The sequence below is a fragment of the Phyllopteryx taeniolatus genome, chromosome 1 (assembly GCF_024500385.1).
Source record: "Phyllopteryx taeniolatus isolate TA_2022b chromosome 1, UOR_Ptae_1.2, whole genome shotgun sequence".
In the NCBI taxonomy this organism is placed as follows: domain Eukaryota; kingdom Metazoa; phylum Chordata; class Actinopteri; order Syngnathiformes; family Syngnathidae; genus Phyllopteryx; species Phyllopteryx taeniolatus.
The window spans coordinates 30,238,823-30,261,804 of NC_084502.1; the positions used below are offsets into that span (position 1 = coordinate 30,238,823).

Sequence of the window (22,982 nt, forward strand, 5' to 3'; positions counted from 1 at the left end):
CTCCCTATGCCTGCGTGGGTTTTCTCCCACATCCCCAAAACATGGATGGTAGATTAATTGAGGACTCTAAATTGCCCGTAGGTGTGAGTGCGAATGGTTGTTTGTTTATATGTGCCCTGTGATTGGCTGGCGACCAGTTCAGGGTGTACCCCGCCTCTTGCCCGAAGATAACTGGGATAGGCTCCAGCACGCAGGATAAGTGGTAAGGGGGGGAAATATATATATATATATATAACACACAGTGCCACCAGAAAGTATTTTTGATATATTTCTACACAAAATATCCCATAATGACAAAGTAAAAACATATTTTCAGAGTTGTGCAAATGTATTGAAAATGTAAACATAATAGGTACAGGAGTATTCACACACACGGCTTAATATTTTGTTGAAGCACCTTTGGCAGCAATCTTGGCTGTGTGCTTTGGGTTACTGTCGTGTTGGAAGGTGAATCGACGCCCTAGTCTGAGTTTCAGAGCACTCTTGAGCAAGTTCTCTTGAAGAATTTCTCTCTATTTGGCAGCTGTAATCTTAGCCTCTATGCCACTGGTGTCAAACTCAAGGCCCGGGGGCCAGATCCAGCCCACCACATCATTTTACGCGGCCCGCGTCATTCAAAAAATTTAAAATTGACATATGTAATAGGTTTTGAGATATTCCAAGCATTATTTTTTAACCAAGCCCCAATAATACGATGAGGCGATTCAATACAGTATTTATATCGTTGCACAGTCAAAACAGCTCTCTGAGGGAAACCATAAAATGTTGTCTGTAACAAAAACGAGTTTGACACCACTGCTCTATGCGGACTAGTCGCCCAGTTCCTGCAGCAGAAAAACAGCCCCACAGCATGATGCTGCCACCACCATGCTTCACAGTAGGGATGGTGTTAGCCAGGTGATGGGCAGTGCGTCCTCTTCTCCAGGTATGACTCTTGCAATTCGGGCCAAAAAGTTCTATTTTGGTTTCATCAGACCAGGGAATTTTTTTTCTGTAGGTCCTTGAGAATCCTTAAGGTGCCTTTTGGCAAACTCCAAGTGGTCTGCCATGTGCCTTTTAGGGAGAAGTGGCTTCCGTCTGGCCACTCTACCATAAAGGCCTGATTGGTGGAGTGCGTTAGCAATGGTTGACCTTCTGTATGGTTCCAAGGGAACATTGGTGCTCCGTCTTAGTGACCATAGGTTTCTTGTTCACCTCTCTGACCAAGGCCCTTTTTCCACGGTTACTCAGCTTTGTCAGCTGGCCAGATATAGGAAGGGTCCGGGTGGTTCCAAATATCTTCCATTTCCGAATAATCAAGATCACAGTGCTTTTCAGGACCTTCAATGGTGCTGAAATTCTTTCATATCCTTTTCCATATTTGTGCCTTGTACCAATCTGGTCTGCAGACAATTCCTTAGACTTCATTACTTGGTTTCTGCTCTGATATGCACAGCCAACTACAAGACCTTATATAGACAGGTGTGTGAGAGTCAAGTTAGAAATACTTGACTCTTGGATAAAATTTCAATTTTACAAGTGAACTTAATGTGACCTTCTGTAAACTTGTCAATGTCCAACTGTTCAATGTTTCACTACTTTTTGCACAACTTGCTGTTTGATGACAAGGTGTTGAAAGGCAAAATTCACAACAGGTGTTGTTGATCCATGAAAAGTTTCCTCAGAGGTCCTCTTCTGTGACTCTCTGAAAATTAAGCTCACCTGTATAGGTTATGGTACATTCAATGTTTATCCTGAAATTGCACCAGAAAGTCAAGTATATCTTGTTTGTCAGAAGTAGCGAATGATCAAAACGAAAGCAGCAGAAACATTTCTAGAAAAGGATTTCATTCACTAATGATGTTCTGAATTTTACCCACTTGAAAATAAATAAAAAGACTCATCTTTGCGGTGGCTTTATTTGAAGATGTTTTAAAGGTTACAGATGAAGAGAAAAGAGTATTTGATCTGCATTAATTCAGTTACACAAACCAGTTGTGATACCCTGAGGACTAGATTAGTGCTGTCACTTTAACCCTCCATTTGTGTTGGTTTCTAAAAGCAAGAAACGTGGTCACACACACACTCAACTGGTTGAGTATTCAAGCCTGCTCTACACAAGTGTCTCAGAAGAAGGAGGCGCAATGTCGAGGGAAAACGGCCCATGGTAGGTGAAAAGCGGTGGTGGTACATCCAAGTAAGACAAGAAAGATGACGACAGAGTGATATGAATTAGTGTCAGAAATCGAGAGAAATCCTCTCACAGGGCCTTTGTATCGCTGTTGTGAACGAACCAACCAATCGCAAAACACCATGAAATGACATGAACAGCATTTAGTCCCCCCCAGCAATAATATTTGATTTCATAAAAGGAAAGCTGTACTCTTGTGAGGATCTTTAGCTTGTAGCCTTTATTTTCGGACAGAAAAAACAAAGTAAATAAAATTTGTATTTCATTAGCATGTTGATGATGAGGTATTTTTATGTACATCCGCTGAGACATAAATAGAAGTCAAGCCGAGCCCGTTTGTTAATTTAATGACCTTTGGCCCCTGTACTGTATACGAACAGGGGTAACTACTTTGTGTACTTGTGTCCTCGTGGCTTATGTCCTACTAGACTTGTATCTGCGCCTTCTTGTGTCTCAGTGGACTTTTCACTTGTGTACTTGTTACGGGTTGTACGGACTAGTCAACTATAATACACCACAATTAAGTTATGGGGACTAGTCTCTAATCAAGTGTTTTTGACTTGATGACGAGGCATAGCCGCTTGCAGCAAATATAGATGAGAGCCTTGAATTAGTGAGTCGTCTTAAATGATTTTAGTCAGTCACCTTGATTGATTTTAAGTCGGAAATGAAGATGTTGAGGTTTGCTCTCGGAGTGACCAGGTTGGATAAAATTAGAAATGAGCTCATCAGAGGGACAGCCAAGGTTCGATGTTTTGGAGACAAAATTAGAGAGGGCAGACTTCAATGGTTTGGACACGTCCAGAGGAGAAATAGTGAGTATATTGGTAGAAGGATGATGAGGATGGAGCTGCCAGGCAAGAGAGCTAGAGGAAGACCAAAGAGAAGGTTGATGGATGTCGTGAGGGAAGACATGAGGGCAGTTGGTGTTCGAGAGGAGGATGCAGGAGATAGGCTCACATGGAAAAGGATGACACGCTGTGGCGACCCCTAACAGGACAAGCCGAAAGGACAAGAAGAAGACCTTGATTGATTTTAAGTCTTGGTAGAGTGAAAATGTCTTCTCAATTTGACACACCACAGAGAAGTGTTGGTCACAACTCTGCCAAATTTGAATGATTAAAAAATAAATAAATAAATCACAAAGTATTTAAAATGAGGCTTAAAAATAAAGAAAAATCTAGTACTTGCCTCTGCTCTCAAACACTGAGCGTGTCCGCTCAGTACGCTGAAACCACGCCTCACATCAAATATCACTATTAGCCAATATACCTGCCAGCTTTCGTCTGGCATCTTTCTTATGCCTACATACATACAACTACATACTTATGAGATGCAAAAATATATACAGTGGACCACCACCAGAGGTGGGTAGTAACGCGCTACGTTTACTCTGTTACATTTACTCAAGTAACATTTTGGATAAATTGTATTGTCAGAGCCTGTGTGGAATTCTCCCTGTATCTGCATGGGTTTTCTCCGGGTACTGGGTTTCCTCCACATTCCAAAAATAATGCATGGAAGGTTGATTGAAGACTTTAAATTGTCCATAGGTGTGAATGTGAGTACGAATGGTTGTTTGTGTATGTGTGCCCTGCGACTGGCTGGCGACCAGTTCAGGGTGCACCCAGCCTCTCGCCCAGAGTCGGCAGGGATAGGCTACAGCACACCCACAACCCTTAGTGAGGATTAGCAGTTCAGAAAATGGATGGATGGATGGATGTACTTGTCAGAGTAGTTTGAATACCCCATACTTTTTACTGATGTTAAGAAGAACCAATACTTTTACTCCACTAAAATGATCGACTTGCCGCTCGCTACTTTTATTATCCATGATTGCATGCGCAATCTATTTTTTTACTTCATCTTGGACTCACCAGTTACTCTTTACTTGAGTAGTTTTTTTTCACTGAGTACTTTCTTACTCTCACTCAAGGAAATATTTGGAGGAGTAATTTTTACTTTTACTTGAGTCATATTATTCAAAAGTAACAGTACTCTGACTTGAGTACCATATTTGGCTACTCTACCCACTGCATACTCATACTATGACACCCACGGATACACCTAATCCTGGATTTTAGGTTTTGCTGTCAGTGTTGTTTTTTTAAAACATTTAAAATTTGTTAAATGCAATTATAACGGCCGTCAATTATCTGCAGATTTTCGCTATTCGCTGCCCGGCCCGATCCCTATCCTCCGTGAATAGTGGTGTAACACTGTAAAAGCCTCCGGTGGCTGGAATATATCTCACCTTGGTGCTTTCCCTTGCCGCAACAACGAGGCGCTGTAAAGCGGCCGCACCAGCGGACGATCCAAAGGGAAGATGCATTTTCAAGCTGTAGACATAGCCTACTTGCGCCTTAGTGTGCTTGTGTCCTAGCATCCTCGTATTCTACTCACTGGCGATCACTACCTGTTGTTACTTGTAAGCAGTCGTTGGCTGTCGTCAGCTGTCATTAGTTGTCGTTAGCGTTCACTAGTGGTTGTTAGCGCCATTTTGCTGCTGTTAGTGGTCACTAGTGGTCGTTAGCCGTCACTCGTGGTCAGCAACTTTAACTTTCGACTTAGTAAGTGTGAGAATTGTTGCAAACCATTTCTTCATATAGTCAATGTTGTAAGATTAGTTTGAAATTATATTCAAGTGTTTTGGCATCATAGTTTAGGGTATATTTAGGGTTTAAACTATCAATATAGTCAATTGTAAAAAAAATTCTTTGGGGGGGGTCCACTACTGATGAATTTTTGCTACTGGGGGCCAGTCTTGATCGCTAATCCCCGCTTCATCTTTTTTCCATCGTCTTTTGTGCCTGCAGTGAGGAACACACAAACAAACTTAGACTCTTTCTACTCGACTTACATTGTTAAATAGTAGCCACATGTCTCAATAGGTCCACCATAATAAAAAAGATTGCTCAATTAACTGTCCTGTTATGTTTGTTTGTCAACCACTGCTATAATGTTCCTGGGTCAAATTGACTAAGGCGCATTTAAATGATAATCCCAATAAACATCTCAATATGAAGTCCATTACTGACAATGTTGTTGCAAATATGTGAAAGCAGCAAGCAGAAGAAGTTTTATACATAATTAAAAAAAATACATAATTATTGATTGACTTTGAACTACTCAGGGCCCGAGCAGCAGGCTATGTTTATTCTTATTCTTCTATACTAGAGAATGGCCTTTTGGGGGCCTCAATATGGCTGAAAACGCAGCAATTTCTGCAAGCGTGTGTATCCAGGGGAAAGCATTAGGGATCCCTGACATGATCTGTGTCTCGTGGAAAGTAGAAAAATATATACCGTATTTTCACGACCATAAGGCGCACTTAAGTCTTAAATTTTCTCCAAAATGGACGGGGCGTCTTATAATGCGGCGCGCCTTATGTGCGCAGTTCCAAAATCTATAAATGTTGTTGTGTGATGAGCGCTCCGCTTGACTGACTGGGAGCATTTCCTGCCGACACACTGCTTATACGGAGGAAAAGCGGATGTGGCTGAGGGGGAAGGGTGAGCGTGAAGGAGGACGCTAAAGGCACGCCCCCAGTAGGTATATAGCGTCGATATGTGCATTGTGCAAAACAGCATCGGTTTGGCTAAGGACCCCCGAAAATGGCACCTACGAAGGGACACGCTTACGAAGCACAGTTTAAATCGTAAGCTATCAGTTACACGGAGGAACATGGGAATCGAGCAGCCACGAGAGAATTCAAGATCAACGAATCCATGGTTCGCAAGTGGAGGAAGCAGGAAAACGAGCTTCGCCAAGTCAAGAAGACGAAGCGACGTTTCCGCGGAAACAAGGCGAGGTGGCCTGAGTTGGAAGACCAACTCGAGCAATGGATTAATGAGCAAAGAACAGCCGGGAGAAGCGTCTCTACAGTCACCATTCGACTGAGTGCAATAACTCGGAGCTTGCCAACATGTTTTAAGATGGTACGTTTTACCATGCGGCACGGTGTACCCTGCCCGATGATAGCTGGGATAGGCTCCAGCACGCCCGCGACCCTAGTGAGGAATAGCGGCTCAGAAGATGGATGGATGGATGTCTTACCATGTCTGTGGCCAATAATACGGTGCACCTTATGTATGTGTTAAATACAGAAATAGACCCCGTAACTGAGACTGTGCCTTTTAAAACGGTGCGCCTTATGGTCGGGAAAATGCAGTAAATCAAAACAGCCCCGGGCACCACTTTCACCACATGAAAGTGGTTGGACTTGTCTATCATAACAAGGTGCACAAAAAAATAAAAACATTACAAAAAATTAAAAGTCTCAAGAACTCACAAAATTGAACAGAAAGACGGCCATTTCGGTTGGAAGCCACCATTTTGGGGACCAAATTTCATTAAAAAAAAAAAAAAGAGGGACTACCAAGTTTTCCCCGGCACCAGTTTCACCAATCGACAGGAAACTGTGTGGACAAGTCTATCATACTGTAACAGAATGTGAAATTGAACAGGAAGTCAGCCATTTTGGTTTGAAGCAATGGTGAATTCCAAATACAGAATTGGCCCAAATGAGCCCCAATCAGAAGTAAGTGTAATAGACAAAGTAAAACAAATAAGTTGAAAGTAGTTTTTGGGGATGAAAATGTCTTCTGCTTAGGTTAATAAGTATAATCAACTTATGCAACAAAAATGGTTTATTTCACTTATTTACAATAAAACGTAGTAGTAGACCGAATGGGGTATAAAAAATGTTTTTTTTTTGAATTTTTTGTAAAGGTTTCTAACAATTTTGGATAATTAAAAATGCCGCAGGGCAAATTGATCCAGGAATATCATTCCAGTTCCCGAGAGACAACATGCAGAGAGCGAGGCTTAGCAAAGCCATATCAACCTGCAAGTATACTCACTCTTTTAGACCTCTTTCCATTGCCAGGAGCACATGACAGCAAATTTCTGACGCCATCTCCCGTCCAAGAGGAAGGAAAGGGGCTCAAACGTTGACACTTGAGAGGCTGCGAGTCACCGTCGCATTTTCGCTTTTGTCCAAGAGGCCTGCGGTTGGAGCTTGAGCTAAGAGGATGGTGCGACTTTTTCCCACCGGAGGCGTGACCTTTGGTTGGTCGTGGCACTTTGGTACCCTGAGGTGTGCTTTCCAGGTGTGAGGTAGAGGCAGCGAGGCTGCGGGAGCGTGCGCGACCAATCTGGACAGAAGAACCTGCGACATGAGGTGACCTGAGAGTTGATGACGCTTGAGGTATCTTCCTGGAAATGAGATGAACATGAAGCCCATCAAACTTCCATGATTCATATCAATGACAGAATACCTAAATTGCCATTCAGAAAACTTTAAGGGGACCTATAATGTTGAAGTGACTTGATTGAATGTGTTGTATACAAACACAGTGGTGCCTTGACATACGAGGTTAATTCGTTTCATGACAACGATCACAAATCAAAAAACTTCAAGTCATCTTTTCTCGTTGAAAAGAATGGAAATGCCATTAGCTGTATCAGCCTTCCAAGAAAACCAACAAAAATTGTTGTAATGTGTATTTCATTGAAAAAAAATAGCACTCTATTTTATTGCAGTTTATAAAAGCATACAGTAATGACAATTAGAAATCAAAATAATTTTAAAAACAAAACAGTTTTTGTCACATTGCATCAATCAAATGCTGCTCCTTCTTGTGTGCCCGTCTTGACCATATGGGGGCAGTATGAGACAGACTGATATACTGCTCATTGAGGAATTATTATGAATCCCACTCGACTTCTTGTCAGGACAAGCCCAGGTGCACTATGATGCATGCAGTACTGCCTAAACAACAAGCGCCCCACGGCCATACCATTGTAGTCAAGCACCGACAGTCCAATAGCGCTGACATTCCCCTCCACAAAAAAAGGGCTGTTGCAAACATGCTACTGTGAAGGCGCAACCATCAAGTGCGATATTCTCCTCCTAAAAACCATCCACAAAGGGTCCACATGACACACAATAAACTAGGCCTGGGCGATTATATGATCGCGATTAGTGATAACGATCAATTTCATATTGAAATCATATCAGCTGTGAGCATATTTACTTAATCAAACATGACAGAAATGTCCACGACAAAGCCCAATCAGTCAGCCTTTTCCTGCAGAACGCGAGCCTCTTCTTTGGGGGTTATTAGGAATGCCACTTGTGTTCTAGGCAGGACATGCCGTGCTTCAATATGATTGGCTTCTGAATCCCGAAAGGACACACCCTACTTTTTCCAGACGGCAAAAAATGGGACTTCAGTGGAGAAGCGTTACGATGATGATCACTAACCCTAACCCACCCTAACCCTAACCCTGCTTAACCTGCCCTTCCGTGATTCAGAAGCCAACCATATTGCAGCGCTGCATGTCCTGCCGAGAACTAGTGGGATTCCCAATAACACATCGGCCCGGACGTAAGGCAGCGAACGCTGCCCTCTGTTGGTCGTAGTTTTGACATTGCACCCTATTACACCATAATACATCCCCCCTTCAACAAATAACCAGTAATACAGAAAAGGGATGGATGGATGGACATAAAACATAACCACAGTCCGAGCATGGGCTGTGCAGATCTGCAAAAACACTCGAGTGTACATTAGTTCATTTTGTTATTTTATAGTTTTCTACATTTATTGTAATGTTCAGTAAAAATTGTTTTAATATTTTTCTATGCTCAACTTTTTCATTTTTTAAAGTACTTCATGTTAATAAAATGAAGAAAAAGACTTTCGTGGACAACACTTCCGATCAACATATGCTTACACATGCGGCCTGTACATTAAGAATGGTTTCCATGCAGTTTGTAATTAATTATTCCAAATAGAATTGATCTCAATGTGCAATTTGTTTTTGCAAAGCAGCCAAATGGAAGTTGGAGCAGCGACATGATCCAACTTTTGAGTACCGCCGTAAAAGGAAGAGCTGTTGCAATGTGACTCACTTCCACAGGTGGGAGCTAACATGACGCTCCAACATGGCAGCGAGGGCAAAGCGCAGGTGGTGCAGGCGTCTGTCGAAGGTGAAGAGGCTGCATCCAAGCGTGCGGCATCCAAAAGTGCATAGCTGCACAAATAACAAAGTCAAACAAGATTCAAAGCATGCCTTAATGCCATTATTAAAGACTATTATGGAAAAAAGTTATCAAGTTCCAGAGCAAGAGCCACTTTTAAAGCCAAACGTTAAGCAGAGCTGCAGTGCTAGCACAGATTAGAGTTACCAGCATTAGCTAACAATGTTCAACTAAGCTGTCAACATGGGAGTGCAGAGTATATGGCAATGTCATGCCCACACATGAATTGACGTGTGTATTTCAGTGGCTTGGTGATTAAATGGTGATACGGCAAATGGGTTGTGATTTTTTTGTGATTTTTGGGTGGGATACAACCCTGTATCCCACTAGAATAGATTCACCCCTGCCCTGAGCAGATCTCTAGAATCAGAAACAAAAAAGCAATTTGTAAAAAGCGGACAATCTTTAAAGCAGTGTTTACTTGAGAATCATAATTCATCATTAATGTGACCTTGACAAACAGTAGAAATTGGAGTAAAACATTTTTGCTTCTGAACCTGAATTATCGTTATTCATGAAGCATTAGGTGTTGCCGCGGGCTGCTAAAACAATGGACGGCTGGCTGCAAATGGCCCCCGGACCATAGTTTGGACACCACTGCACTAGTACAAGCAAGCAGCAACCGAGACGGAAGAGGAGACGGACAAACTATGAAGCCCCAATGATTGCCATTTTTACAAAAGCCGGCTCTCCACTGGCCGAGCAGTATTTTGTTGCATGAGACAGATCTACACCTAAAATGAGCCAATTACACCATAGCAAGAAATATGCTACAACAATGCGCCTATCATTTTTGATTCATTTTGACTAAAACATGTCAGACATGTTATTAAGACACCTGGGAACTATTATGTAGCAAAAACATTCCAAAAAAACGATGCCTGCAGGAAAAATTCCCCCCAAAAAAGACTCAGTAGTCATTTTAGGTTTGCTTTCGGAAGACATATTTGATTTTCAGTCCGATTTTGGGACGCCCACATTTAGGTAGAAATCCTCCATGAGCCTGCTGACGTCAGTGACGAAAGATGAGCATATTTCTTTATTAAACTACAGTAGTAGGTGTTTTGCGGTGTAAGTGTCACCTTTATTGAAAGTCTGGGTGTTTTTATGGACAATAGTGAAAATGATGTTAGATAGATTTGAGTACTCTTGTTTTGCTAAAATCAATCGCTGTAATACTTCATGGCTGAAGTAAGGCAACCGCATAAGTGCGTGCAGATTCATTTCTAGGGTCACAGGCGTGCTGGAGCCTATCCCAGCTGACTCTGGGCGAGTGGTACACCCTACACTGGTGGCCAGCCAATCGCAGGCCACATATAAACAAACAACCATTTGCATTCGCACCTACGGGCAATTTAGAGTCTTCAATCAAGCTACAATGCATGTTTTTGGGATGTGGGAGGAAACCGGAGTGCCCAGACAAAACCCAGGCAGGCACGGGGAGAACATGCAAACGCCACACAACGATATACGGTGGTGTGAAAAAGTTTTTGCCCCCTTCCTGAGTTCCTATTTTTTTGCCTGTTTGTTACACTCAAATGTGAATGAAGGTTTTTATTGTTAAGGGAGAAAAAAATCTAAACCTACATGGCCCTGTGTGAAAAAGTGATTGCCCCCCATTAAAACATAAACTGTGGTTTAATCATACCTTAAGTTTAATTTCTCTAGCCACAGCCAGGCCTAATACTGCCACACCTGCTCTCAATCAAGAAATCACTTAAATAGGACCTCCCTGACAAAGCAGACCAAAAGATCCTCAAACGCTAAACTTCATGCCGAGATCTAAAGACATTCAGGAATAAATTGAGAAAATGTTATTGAGATCTATCAGTGTGGAAAAGGTTATAAAGCCATTTCTAAAGCTTTGGGACTCCAGCAAACCGCAGTGAGAGCCATTACCCACAAATGGCGAAACCAGAACAGTGGTGAACCTTCCATGGAAGGACCGGCCAAATAACCAAAATAACCCCAACAGCGGAGCGACAACTCGTCCAAGAGGCCACAAAAGACCCCACAACAACAACCAAAGAACTGAAGGCCTCACTTGCCTCACTTAAGGTCAGTGTTCATGACTCCACCATAAGAAAGAGAGTAGGCAAAAATGGCTTGCATTGCAGAATGCCAAGACGAAAACCACTGCTGAGCAAAAAGAACATTAAGGCTTGTCTCAATTTTGCCAGAAGACATCTTGATGATCCCCAAGACATTTGGGAAAACACTCTGTGGTCTAACAAGACAAAAGTTTAACTTTTTGAAAAGTGTGTGTCCCATTACATCTGGCGTAAAAGTAACACCGCATTTCAGAAAAAGAACATCATATCAACAGTAAAATGTGGTGGTGGTAGTGTGATGGTTTGGGGCTGTGTTAGTGCTTCAGGACCCGGAAGACTTGCTGTGATAAATGGAGACATGAATTCTATTGGCTACCAAAAAATCCTGAAGGCGAATGTCCGTTGGCATCTGTTTGTGACCTCAAGCTGCAACGAACTTGGGTTCTGCAGCAGGACACTGATCCAAAACACACCAGCAAGTCCACCTTTCAATGGCTTAAGAAAAACAAAATGAAGACTTTGGAGTGGCCTCGACAAAGTCCTCAACTGAATCCTATTGAGATGCTCTGGCATGACCTTAAAAAGATGGTTCATACTCAAAAATCCTCCAATGTGGCCAAATTACAACAATTCTGCAAAGATGAGTGAGCCAAAATTCCTCCACAGCGTAAGTTATCGCAAATGCTTGATTGCAGTTGTTGCTGCTGAGGGTGGCTCAACCAGTTATTAGGTTTAGGGGGCAATCACTTTTTCAGACAGGGCCATGTAGGTTTGGATTTCTTTCCACCCTTAATAATAAAAACAATTTTCAAACTGTATTTTGTGTTCACTAGTGTTGCCTTTGACTAATATTTAAATTTGTTTGATGATAGGAAACATTTAAGTGTGACAAACATGAAGAAAAAAAAGGAAATCAGGAAATGAGGGAAACACTTTCACACACCACTGTATAAAATATGAGTAAATAATGCCACTTTATAGTATAGTATATCCCTTTGTCCACAATTTTGGTCTTCAGTTCTGTCACTGACATCACACCAAGGCAAGGGGGCGTTTTGTTTTTGGTGATGAAAAATCTGGGTTACCAGGGCAATTACTTATTTACTGATTGCTCCGAAACAGATTGATACTATAGGAAATAACTGCCAGTTTCATTTTGTTGAGCAACAAATACATAAAGAGAACTTGTTAGTGAAATATAGGCCATCTAGATGCTATAGCCCCTGTTTGCCATTTTACTATAGATGCTGAGAGTTGACTGCAGTGTGCCTTACTGGAACTCACACCAAGAGGTTTGGGGTGCCAAGATGTTGCAGGCAGGTCAATGGCGTCCTCTCCCTCGTTATCCTCGTTCTCCTCGCTGGAGAGGAGGCCCTGGTTGAAGGGGTACGGGGTTTGGACCTCCACGCTGACTGTGCCATCTGCCTCGTCTTCTGGAAACCTTTGTGATGTAGCCCTGACGGGACCAAGATGAGAGCGATACAAATGCGTTTTGTTGGAGTTGAGTAGACTTCTACATTGTGATGTCACAATCTGGCCAATTTACATAATGTGCCCACACACAGAGTTGGCAGCTAGACTGGGAGAATGCTTCCAAGTATACTATACAGTGCAAAACTAAATCATGTCCAGGAACCATTGAGGTCCGTGAATCTTTGGGATCTATGAACCTTTGGGGTCCGGAAAACTTTAAGGTCCATGAATCTTTGCGGTCCGGGAAATCTTTGGGATCTGCGAACTTTGGAGGCACAGGAACCTTTGAGGTCTATGAACCTTCGTGGTCTGGGAACCTTTGGGGTCCTCCAATTCGTTGGCTAACAGCGTTATCAACGTTAGCTTCTAATAAGCGGCACATACTTGAATGGTAGGCAAGTTATCGACACTAAGGCGTGGTAATTGTGTTTGGCGATGTGTTCGCTGCATGCGCCACATACAAGGAAAGGTTACAATAACTAACAAATGTAATTTGACAACTTGGTGACAAAGTGCTGCTTCCACCAGGGAAAACGCAATAAAAATTTTAAGAGTGCTCAATTTCTTCTTCACACTCTTGCTCGTAAAAATAAGCTTGAAATTGATCTACAAATGCTTAATGACAACTGAATCATCTACAATTTAAAAAAAATAATAATAATAAATTTTAAATACAAAAAAAAATAATAATAATCTGAAATGCAAGGCAAACATTTTTCTAACCTGATGAAAAAATAAACGATAACCCAAAAGTTCTCACCACTTGATCAACCCTGTTTTTAAAATTCCCATCAGGGTATCTGATGCAAAATGGGAGAGGTTTGCAGCTCACTTCAGCAAAAAATCAAAACAATAAGGGAATCTTTTAGTGTGGCACGGTGTTCGACTGGTTAGAGCATCTGCCTCACAGTTCTGAGGACCGGGGTTCAATCCCCGGCCCCGCCTGTGTGGGGTTTGCACGTTCTCCCCGTGCCTGCGTGGGTTTTCTCCGGGCACTCCGGTTTCCTCCCACATCCCAAAAACATGCACGGTAGGTTAATTGAAGACCCTAAATTGCCCGTAGGTGTGAATGTGAGTGTGAACGGTTGCTTGTTTGTATGTGCTCTGCGATTGGCTGGCAACCAGTTCAGGGTGTACCCCGCCTCCTGCCCGATGTTAGCTGGGATAGGCTCCAGCGCGCCCGCGACCCTAGTGAGGAGAAGCGGCTCAGAAAATGGATGGATGGGTGGAATCTTTTATTCCACCACAACCTAATAGTTTCAATGCAGCGGAACCTTTGTTTTTATGTGAGGAAGCGCTGGGCAGTGTTGCTCTAGTTGATGTGGGAACACTGGCGAAGGTTGTGTCCCAGTTAAAGCCAACAACCTGCCTTTTAAATCCAATCCCAACATGATTTTAAAAAATGTTTTTCGACTTTCTGGCTAAGGACGTCCTAGATATTTAAAATTGTTCTCTTTAGAGAGAGGTCTTTCCATGTGCTTTTAAGATAAACGTTGTCAGGCCCCTTCTGAAGAAAAATAATTTAGACACTGCAGATCTTAAGAAATACAGACCAGTGTCCAATCTGCCTTTTTAAGTAAAATTTTAGAAAAGAGAAACACTTGGGAGGGAATTTTGGACATCCCTGCTAAAACTACTTCCTCCGCTACCCAACCTCGGATAAGAAAATGGTTGATGGATGGTTTTCAAAACAAATCACAGTACCGAGACAGCATTGATCAAAGTTTTAAACGGAAGATTTAATATGGACATGAGAAAACGCTCTGTCCTTGTCTTATGGGATCTGAGTGCAGCATTTAATACATTAATTAGACCACAATATTCTTTTAACCAGGGTACACATTGGTACTGTTTTTAACTGGTTCAAATCCTACCTCACTGTCTGAGAATAAATGTCATCATGGGTGTTGACTCCTTGTTAGGAGGTCACAGGTTGGATTGTAGTATTCCCCAAGGTTCAATTTTAAGTTCAAAACTTTTTAATTTGTACATGTTGCCACTTGGCGGGGTCATCAGGAGACACAGAATAAATTTTCATAGTTGTGCTTATGACACTATGCTGTACATTTCAGTTTTTCCTGATGACCACAGCCCTATGGATAGTCTTTAACTGCATTTTAGAAATTCATTCCAGGATGGCAGACAATTTCGTTAAGGTCAACCAGGACGAAACTGATGTTTTAGTTATTGTAGGTCCTGAAACTCGAAGAGAGAAACTTACGTTAAAATTACAACTTTCTTTTAACCCAGCAGAAGAAGACAAAAACATGGGTGTTGTCTTTGACTATGACCTAACTTTTATCCCACACATTAGTAACATAGTGAAAACTAGATTGAACTGAACTGAAAAACATTGCCGGAGTCCGCCCATTTATTTATTTATTGTAGCTCTTCTAGGTCTCATACAGTAGTCTTAGTTAATTTTATTTATTTTAGCTTGTTCTTTTGTTTTTATGTTCCAGTGTTTTCTCACTGGGGTCCCGTCAGCTCTCACTTTCTGGTGTTGACGGCCTTTCATGATGGCATTTCTTCACTCAACTCTGTGCTCAGCCATGTCGCAGCAGCTATGTTATGCATTTAATCATCTGTAACTACTTTTACATGAGTGTTGGGTGTCGCAGCGGCTCAGAGGCTGCGGGTGGTTGAGAGGGTTGTGATAATGTTTTTTATCATTTGTCTTGTGAAGCACTTGCCGTTGGTTTTTGAATATGAATGGTGCTGTATAAAAAAAATAAATAAATAAATAAAAAAAGTTTGATTGATTGATGATTGATAGTAGTACTCATCTCACTGCAACGTACTAGCTCTGCCCATGGTCATCATGGTGAGTTGTGATTCATTTGCATGAGAACCGCATCCCCAAAACCGAGTGATTTAAAGTGTCACAAGTGGATACTTTGCGTGTTTTGACAAAACAATGTCAGCAAGCTTTCAATTTGGACACCTGGGAATCCTTTAAAATTATGAAAAAATGCACAGTATGTTTCCTCTAAATACCTGAGAATGTGGCAGTTTTTCACATTTGCTATTTTCTGTTTGTCCAAATGATGCTGCTCCACATGTCGACCTGCAGCATGCCGCATCAAGGCCACCGAGGCACCTTCAGTCTGAAGAACATCGTTCATACGTCCTCACCATGACAACCGTGACAAAAACAATGAAGACAAAGGTAGATTAAAATGGTTTACATTGCATACTCGTTTGCTGGGTGTTTTCTGTCCTTGTGAATCTGGTGCACAGCTTTGATTCTTCAGGTCCCAATCTTGCTCTAAGAGGGAAAAGACAACGCAATAAATGTCAGGAGGACACACAGGCAATTCCACTTGATAACAGGCGACATTTCACAAAACAAAACATTCTGCCTTCGTAATAACATCCATCCATCTTCTAAAATGCTTGTCCTCATTTCGCCCCGGACTGGTCGTAAGTCTATATCAGGGCATATACTGACAAACAATGCACATGGCATGGTTGAGAGACAATGCTCCTTGAGAATGCTGGAGAAAAAAACAGTTTGTGTTTTTGTTTTTTATAGAGCAGGGCAGCTTTAATCAACACTTCCAAACTCGTCACACTGATTGGACTCTAGGATGGCTGACTACTGACGCCGATTCGCTCATGGAAGTCTTTAGCCTTTGGGTTGACATACTTTTTCCACCCTGCACTTTGAATGTTTACATGGTGTGTCCAATAAAAAACATGACAACAGAAAACTGTTTGCATGGTATTAGTTTAAGCAGAATGTATTTGTCTATTGTTGTGACCTAGATGAAGATTAAATTGTATTTTATAAGCAATTTATGCAAAAGTCCAGGTCATGGATGTACTTTTTCTTGCAACCGTACACTCATTGACAAGTGTAATTCTACAGCTTGGTGAAGTGCTGCCTGCACCAGAGAAAGTCTAATCCATGCAGTCTTTGTTTGGGCTTGCGTGCAATGTAAGAGTGCACACTCACTTTTTTTTTTAGACTCAAACAAGGCTAATTTCAGCAAGGCTAAAATATGTCATTCTTGCCCCTTGGGGTATTTTGACGAAAACAGGTTATTAAACGGATCAATTCAAACTGCAACAGGCGGGTGAAACTTCCCGGGTGCCAAATAGTTACATTATGCAAAAGGTAATGTCCCCATATGGACAGACAGAAAAGGAGCAGGAGAAGACAACCCACGATGCAGGATTGAAAGACTTACTTTCAGCATTTCTGCAAATCCGGCTGTGGGTTATTGTTCCCTGCAGAGGTGGAGCAGGAGAGTCACTTGAGCGCTCGGCTGCAAGCGTAGGGGCTCTCTTTGAGGGTGAGATAGTGGACGAAGAGGAACAACCGAGGCCTGGGGGCTGAGACGGAGGACCCCCGCTCTGAAGTATGGAAGCAGACTGGTGAGGAATGGGCAGGTTCACTGCTGAAGACAGACTGCAGAAAGGGAGAGGGAATGTTGTGCAAAATAGTAACAATAAACTCGAGAATGCAATGCTGGAGAAATTGGGTGTGCATGCTGAAGAGCTGACGCTGAACTTTACATTCTGTGCAATTAATTGGACTGCTAAAATCTGGAATGAAATCTGAAGTTTAAATAGTTTGAATTGGTCTAGAATAGTGGAAAGAGGAAGTAAAGCTGTAAAATATCTATTAATTTGGGAAATGTATTGTAAAAATGTGAGAATTTGGGGAATGTGCTAGCCAGATAGTTCTGAACATGTCCTGAATAAGCTGAACAGTTTCGAGTTCAAATGGCAGGGTCACCCATGACAAACAGGTCCAAGGTGAGGGACCAGACAAAGCACGGCTCAAAGACCCCTTATGACGACGACGTCCGTTGCCCGGACGTGGGTCACTGGGGCCCACCTCTGGAGCCAGGCCTGGAGGTGGGGCTCAAAGGAGAGTGCCTGCTGGCCGGGCCTGCACCCATGGGGCCCAGCCGGGCACAGGCCGAAAGGGTAACGTGGGTCTCCCTTCTCATGGGCTCACCACCTGTGGGAGGGGCCATAGGGGTCGGGTGCATTGTTCGACTATTTTTTCATGCACTTGTTCACAAAGAAGTGAACCTCGCCCCATCTCTGCTTCTGAATGACTGAGCAATTCAGGGAAGCTCCTTTTGTACCCAATCATGGGACCCACCTGTTCCCAATTAGCCTGTTCACCTGTGGGATGTTCCAAACCGGTGTTTGATGAGCATTTGCTCAAAACAATCAAGTTTATTTTGAACATTAAATATCTTGTCTTTGTAGGGTATTCAATTAAATCTAGGTTGAATATGATTTGCAAATCATTGGTCTTCTCTTCATGTCTTCTCTGATAAAAATTCAACTCTGACCTCTATGGCCTCTTTATAAGAATAATTTTGTGAATTCTGCCTTCTGCACTGTGTACATGTGAATGTATATTATTATGTTATGTTAATGTGCTTGAGCATATACAATGGGTAAATATCACCTCGTCCTCCTTGCATGCCATTTTTATTTATTTCCTTATTTCCACTATTGCTGCTGAAACTAAGGAAATTTCCCCGTTGTGGGACGAATACAGATGACCTTATCTTCATTTACACGTGAATTAGACTACAGTATAAAGTATAAACCTTTTGGGGGGGGGGGGCATCAATTACTCGCAAATTTTTGCTATTCCCAACTGGGCTAAGTCCTAACCCCCGTGAATTACGGGGATTCACTCACTGTACCACCATTTCATTTACCTCCCATCTTCCTTTTGGCCGTTGACAGGCTTGTATTGCTGGCAAGGGGAGGCCACATTGGAGCTGAAAGTCAATTCTGCCAGATGTCCAACATCCTCCGTGGAGGGGAAAAGGTTGACAGGGCAGCCGGGGCGAGGTCGCGGCTGAGGGGCCAAGCAACGCCACTGTGTGCACGTCTTGGGGAGAAGGCTGTGTCGCCTCTCGCAGTGTCTCTCAAAGGCTTGTGGCTTCACCACTTGGCCACAGTGGCTGCACACCACCAAGTAGAAGTTGTCACGGGAGGGAAACTCGCCATAGATGTGCATGTCTGTAGAGGAGCACGCACACAACTAGAAATGCAAAAGTTGTAGACGAGGACAGTGTCATCCAGCTGCACACTGAGCGATACATTTGAATGAGACGGAACAGGGCAACCGCAAACAAATTTGCACACCTGGCGACTGACCCACTTTACCACTCTGTAAATTAAATTTTTTTTTAAAAAAGCTTGTGACTCAATTTACTCGTACTGTATATCTAATTAACGTTCACCATTGAAATGTCATTAATTCGTTCCAGCCTTTGAAAAACATAATTTTTTTGTTCCACGTTTAAAAAAAATTGCACTGTATTGTACAAAAATATAATATAAAAATACGATAATGTAAAGAAATAACGAAAGTGTAATTAGTGTAGCTTATGTGGTCACTACAATGCGGTCAAGTGGCAAACTTGTCGCCATTTCTCTTGTATTGAATGGGTTGGGGAAATATTGGGCCTGATTCACAAGCACGGCATATGCACAAATTTATGCATAAATCGTGCGTGCAAACATTTGACGCACAAATACATTGTTCATCAATATCTTACTTGAATTTGTTCATACTCTATGAATAAAGACAGATTCCTCAGGCTCTGCGTACACACAAACAATGAAAAAAAACATGAGGCACGCTGCAGACCTCAGGTGACACTGCATTGAAAGCCTTTGTGATAGAGGCCCGGGTATCTTTTTTGTTTGTCATCAACACTCCAAATTTCTTCTTTTAATTTTTGGGGCCATCTCTCGCAACTTCATACCTCCTGCCTATCTTGTTTGCATCAAACACAGGGAAATAGGAAATATTCACTAACATACTTAAAGTGGTGAGACGAAAATTAGTTGGTGTGCATGTGTCATGAATCTGACAGTGATTTTGCGTATACACTGTACTAGTGTGCAGAGTACGAATATTTTTACGCATTTTTTAGTGAATGAGGCCGGTTGTCTCGAGGAAATCTTACGTCATTCTAGATTGTCCTAATCATCCACTTATAAACAAGTTTGAGCTTTTGCCCACAGGTCGTGTTTTAGGGCGCCTAGGAGGAAGACGAAAAGACTCCAAGTTTCATTTATCTCCAGTACAATTCATTTACTTAATGGAAGTCAGACAGTAGGTTATTAACTTTCTTCTTGCACTAATGTTCCTTATTTGCACATCAACACATGCATTTGTTAGCAATGTTGCCATATTTACCTTGAATAAGTAACTTACCTTGAATAAGTAACTTAGTTACTTTACTGATTACTTGAGCTTAAAAGTAAATTAGTTCCTTTACTGACTACGTGATTTCAAAAGTAACAAAGTTAGCAAAAACTAACGTTTTAGTTACTTTCAGCAGCTGCCAAGTGGCAGGAATATCACTTATCCACAATACAAAAAAAGCATTAGCTTCACCGTACCCATTACTTGGTAATGTATACCACACAAGTTACAGAACTATGTCATCAAGATGAAGCCACATTACATGAGCAACTTAGTGCAGACTTGACATGCCAACACAGTACAGTAAGTATCTAAACATAAACAAGCACTCAATTCTCAGTACACTTCTTTAAAGACAGACAGACAGACAGACAGGCAGGCAGGCAGGAAGGCAGACAGACAGAAAGACAGGCGGGCAGACAGGCAGGCAGATAGACAAACAGGCAGATGCCGACTGTGGTCCATGAAGGCAACTGTGCGTGTGTTTGTGCGTGCACGTAAAAGTGAGTGACAGACAGACAGACAGACACACAGACGCACACACCATTGCTCCCACCACATTAATTTTGTTCCGAAGAGCGAGACAAGTGACAAGTTTAAGCAGCTGTTTAACTAGCAAAGCTGTTGATGATTTGACTGTGGGTGATTTACTACGTGACGTCAGCCATGCAGCACGTTAAACCAGCTCACAGTGCGGACTCCAGACAAAGTTGAAAGTTCTCACTTTTCATTGTAAATATTATTTAAGCTAAGTATTGTAACTCCTTCAGTGAGTCAGTCCTTACCCTCCATGACCGGTTTATGGTCGTGCACTTCGGTATGAATAATTAACCCCCAATGCATTGCCCATTTAACACACCAGTAAAACTGTATTTTTAATGTGTAAATAAAAAGTAACAACAATCAAATACACTTTTTACGAAGGAAAATGAAAATTGTGTGGCGACAGTGAAATCGTGCTTTTCTTTGCACATTTGTGCTACTGCACAATCACACTGCATTGTGTAATAAACATTCACTTCCCAATCGCGTTCTTTTATTCGTTGAAAAAAAGAGTGGTCTTGGTTAAATGCTTCTGCAGAACTGCACTGCTCTTTGTTCGAATCACCAGCTACAAATTAGTACTTGGTGAGAGACATTGATGATGCAAAAGTAACTATTGTTGGTTGGAAGAAGTAACTGTAGTCCAATTACTTTCACGGGAAAAGTAACGTCTTACTTTACTCGTTTCTCAAAGTGGCAGTATTTTGGAGTAACGCATTACTGCATCACTGTTTGTTAGTGATCTTATGTCTATTTATGCTGTTTTTTTTCTTATTTTTTTGCAAGTGTGTGTTAAACTTAATTGGGTTTCATTCTCACTGCTGATTTTGTCATTGTGTACCTTTGTCTATTGTGTGCTACTGCTGCAACACCAATTTCCCTTCACAGGACAATAAAGAGATTCCGATTATAAGTGGAACTCCTTTTTGTATTACCTTCTTTCCAGAGGCTCATGCTCTCACGGCACCTCCTCCCATACTTGCTGGCTCCTTGTGGACACGTCCCAGCTGCATGCAAGATGAAACAGCGTCAGTCAATCAATCAATCCATGGATTGCCAAACTAGTATCAACATATACAGTACAGCACGACAACGCTTACAATGACAAAGAACACAGTACTGTACATTCACTTAGCACAAGAAACATTAAGCAAAACGTACTTTGCAGAGTCCCTCCAGCTGACTTGGTGAGAGACAGACACAAACAAACTATGGACTGCTCACTGGACTGGTAGAGTTGAGCTGAGTTGCAAATGTTTTTTTTCCTTACGTTATATCTACATTGTTTTCATTTTCGTGATTTCTGTGTACTGTATACACAATAACGACGAACAGTGCTGTCAGTATGGCTAGGAAAGTATGTCGAGAAATCTTTCTAATGACACGTGTCAACATATTGAAACAAACGCAAGTTACGTGTTATGATGATGAATAGAAAAATGATTGAAAGAGTTTGTGTTTCGAGCGAGGGAAGTAACTACTCGGCTCCTACAGCAGGACCCAGCGGCTTTTTGTTTAGCTAACTTTTAAATGCCGCCGCTTCTCCCGACTCCTGTTATAATCCACACCCGAACACACAAACACAAAATTCCAAGTAGTCGTCAGCGTGACAATAATGACGCCGGGATTTTGGGGACAGCGTGTATGACTCACCGTCCGATGTCAAAATATTCACTCCGTCCACCCAGCAACTCCAATTTAGTCCGACAAAATCCTCGAGATTAAGACGTCGGCCGTCAACCGCGGCCATTGTTGTGGTCACTATGACCTGCGCACAATAGTGACGTCATAACACAGTGCCCGCGAAATGCAGTAGTAGTAGTAATAGTAGTAGTAGTAGTAGTAGTAGTGGCGGCACGGTGCACGACTGCTTAGCACATCTGCCTCACAGTTCTGATTTAATAAAAGAATGCAATAGCCTTTGAACACCAAAACCACTTGCAAACGACAGGATGTGAAATTGCAGATGCTGTGACGCAGGTTTGACAATTAATATTCAAGTACCTGCCCACTTGGTGGTTGCTACACACCCACTCATTTCAGGAAAAACCGCTGAGTGGCAACACGGCTGCATCATGTGACAAGCTTTAACTTTGCTGCACCTGCCAAACTCAGAGGAGGTGAGGAATAAACAGCCTCAGTTTATTTTGGAAGAAATTACCAAGGGCTTCGGAAGCAGAATTGTGTTGTTCGGGCCCATTTCGTGGAGGATGGCTTCGTAAAATAAGCTTTCACAGACTATTAGAAGTGCATTTCTGAGTTTGGAGCGAGCGAGCCAGCTGTTTGAACAGCCACCACAAGCCATGCAAATGCAGTACAAAACCATACATGTGTTGTGTTTTACAACAATACTTACAGTGGTGTGAAAAAGTGTTTGGCCACTTCCTGATTTCTTTATTATTTTTATTTTTTTTGCATGTTTGTCACACTTAAATGTCATCATCAAACAAATTTAAATATTAGTCAAAGACAACACAAAATGCAGTTTTTAAATGAAGG

General features: G+C 42.0%; 2 protein-coding genes across 8 annotated transcripts in view; one reads left to right on the forward strand and one right to left on the reverse strand.

Moving 5' to 3' along the window:
* The window catches only part of amigo1 (adhesion molecule with Ig-like domain 1), a 42,184-nt gene extending 23,584 nt beyond the window's left edge, over positions 1–18,600 (forward strand). Inside the window, exons 6-7 of one of the 3 annotated variants that reach the window (XR_009790486.1) lie at positions 15,816–15,911; positions 18,464–18,600. The gene's annotated coding sequence lies outside the window, so the exon portion shown is untranslated. Of the gene's footprint in view, positions 1–15,815; positions 15,912–15,996; positions 16,496–18,463 lie in introns of those variants that run through there. The other 2 variants (XR_009790484.1, XR_009790485.1) reach the window with 2 other exon arrangements.
* LOC133484702 (ataxin-7-like protein 2) lies at positions 1,880–22,444 on the reverse strand. Of its 5 annotated transcripts, none has more exons than XM_061787686.1 (10): positions 22,137–22,442; positions 21,419–21,490; positions 18,436–18,742; positions 16,936–17,156; positions 15,940–16,010; positions 15,740–15,849; positions 12,554–12,725; positions 9,090–9,211; positions 7,033–7,387; positions 1,880–4,980 (listed from the first exon to the last, which is right to left on the reverse strand). In XM_061787686.1, exons 1-10 carry the CDS (start codon positions 22,231–22,233, stop codon positions 4,954–4,956), a joined length of 1,554 nt encoding a protein of 517 aa, XP_061643670.1. In that variant the 5' UTR covers positions 22,234–22,442; the 3' UTR covers positions 1,880–4,953. The 5 variants fall into 5 exon arrangements, 3 of the variants coding, with proteins under 3 accessions (XP_061643670.1, XP_061643663.1, XP_061643688.1); XM_061787679.1 differs by having other exon boundaries at positions 15,931–16,010; XR_009790475.1 differs by lacking the exon at positions 12,554–12,725 and having other exon boundaries at positions 22,137–22,444.
* Positions 22,445–22,982: the final 538 nt, after the last annotated feature.

Excerpts from the sequence above, each read along its gene's own strand:
- LOC133484702 (XM_061787679.1), bottom strand. The coding sequence starts at position 22,233 with ATGGCCGCGGTTGACGGCCGACGTCTTAATCTCGAGGATTTTGTCGGA. Across the intron at positions 9,212-12,553 it reads GGCACCCCAAACCTCTTGGT|CTATGCACTTTTGGATGCCG; the intron begins GTGAGTTCCAGT and ends TTATTTGTGCAG. Across the intron at positions 4,981-7,032 it reads ATGGAAAGAGGTCTAAAAGA|GCACAAAAGACGATGGAAAA; the intron begins GTGAGTATACTT and ends TCCTCACTGCAG.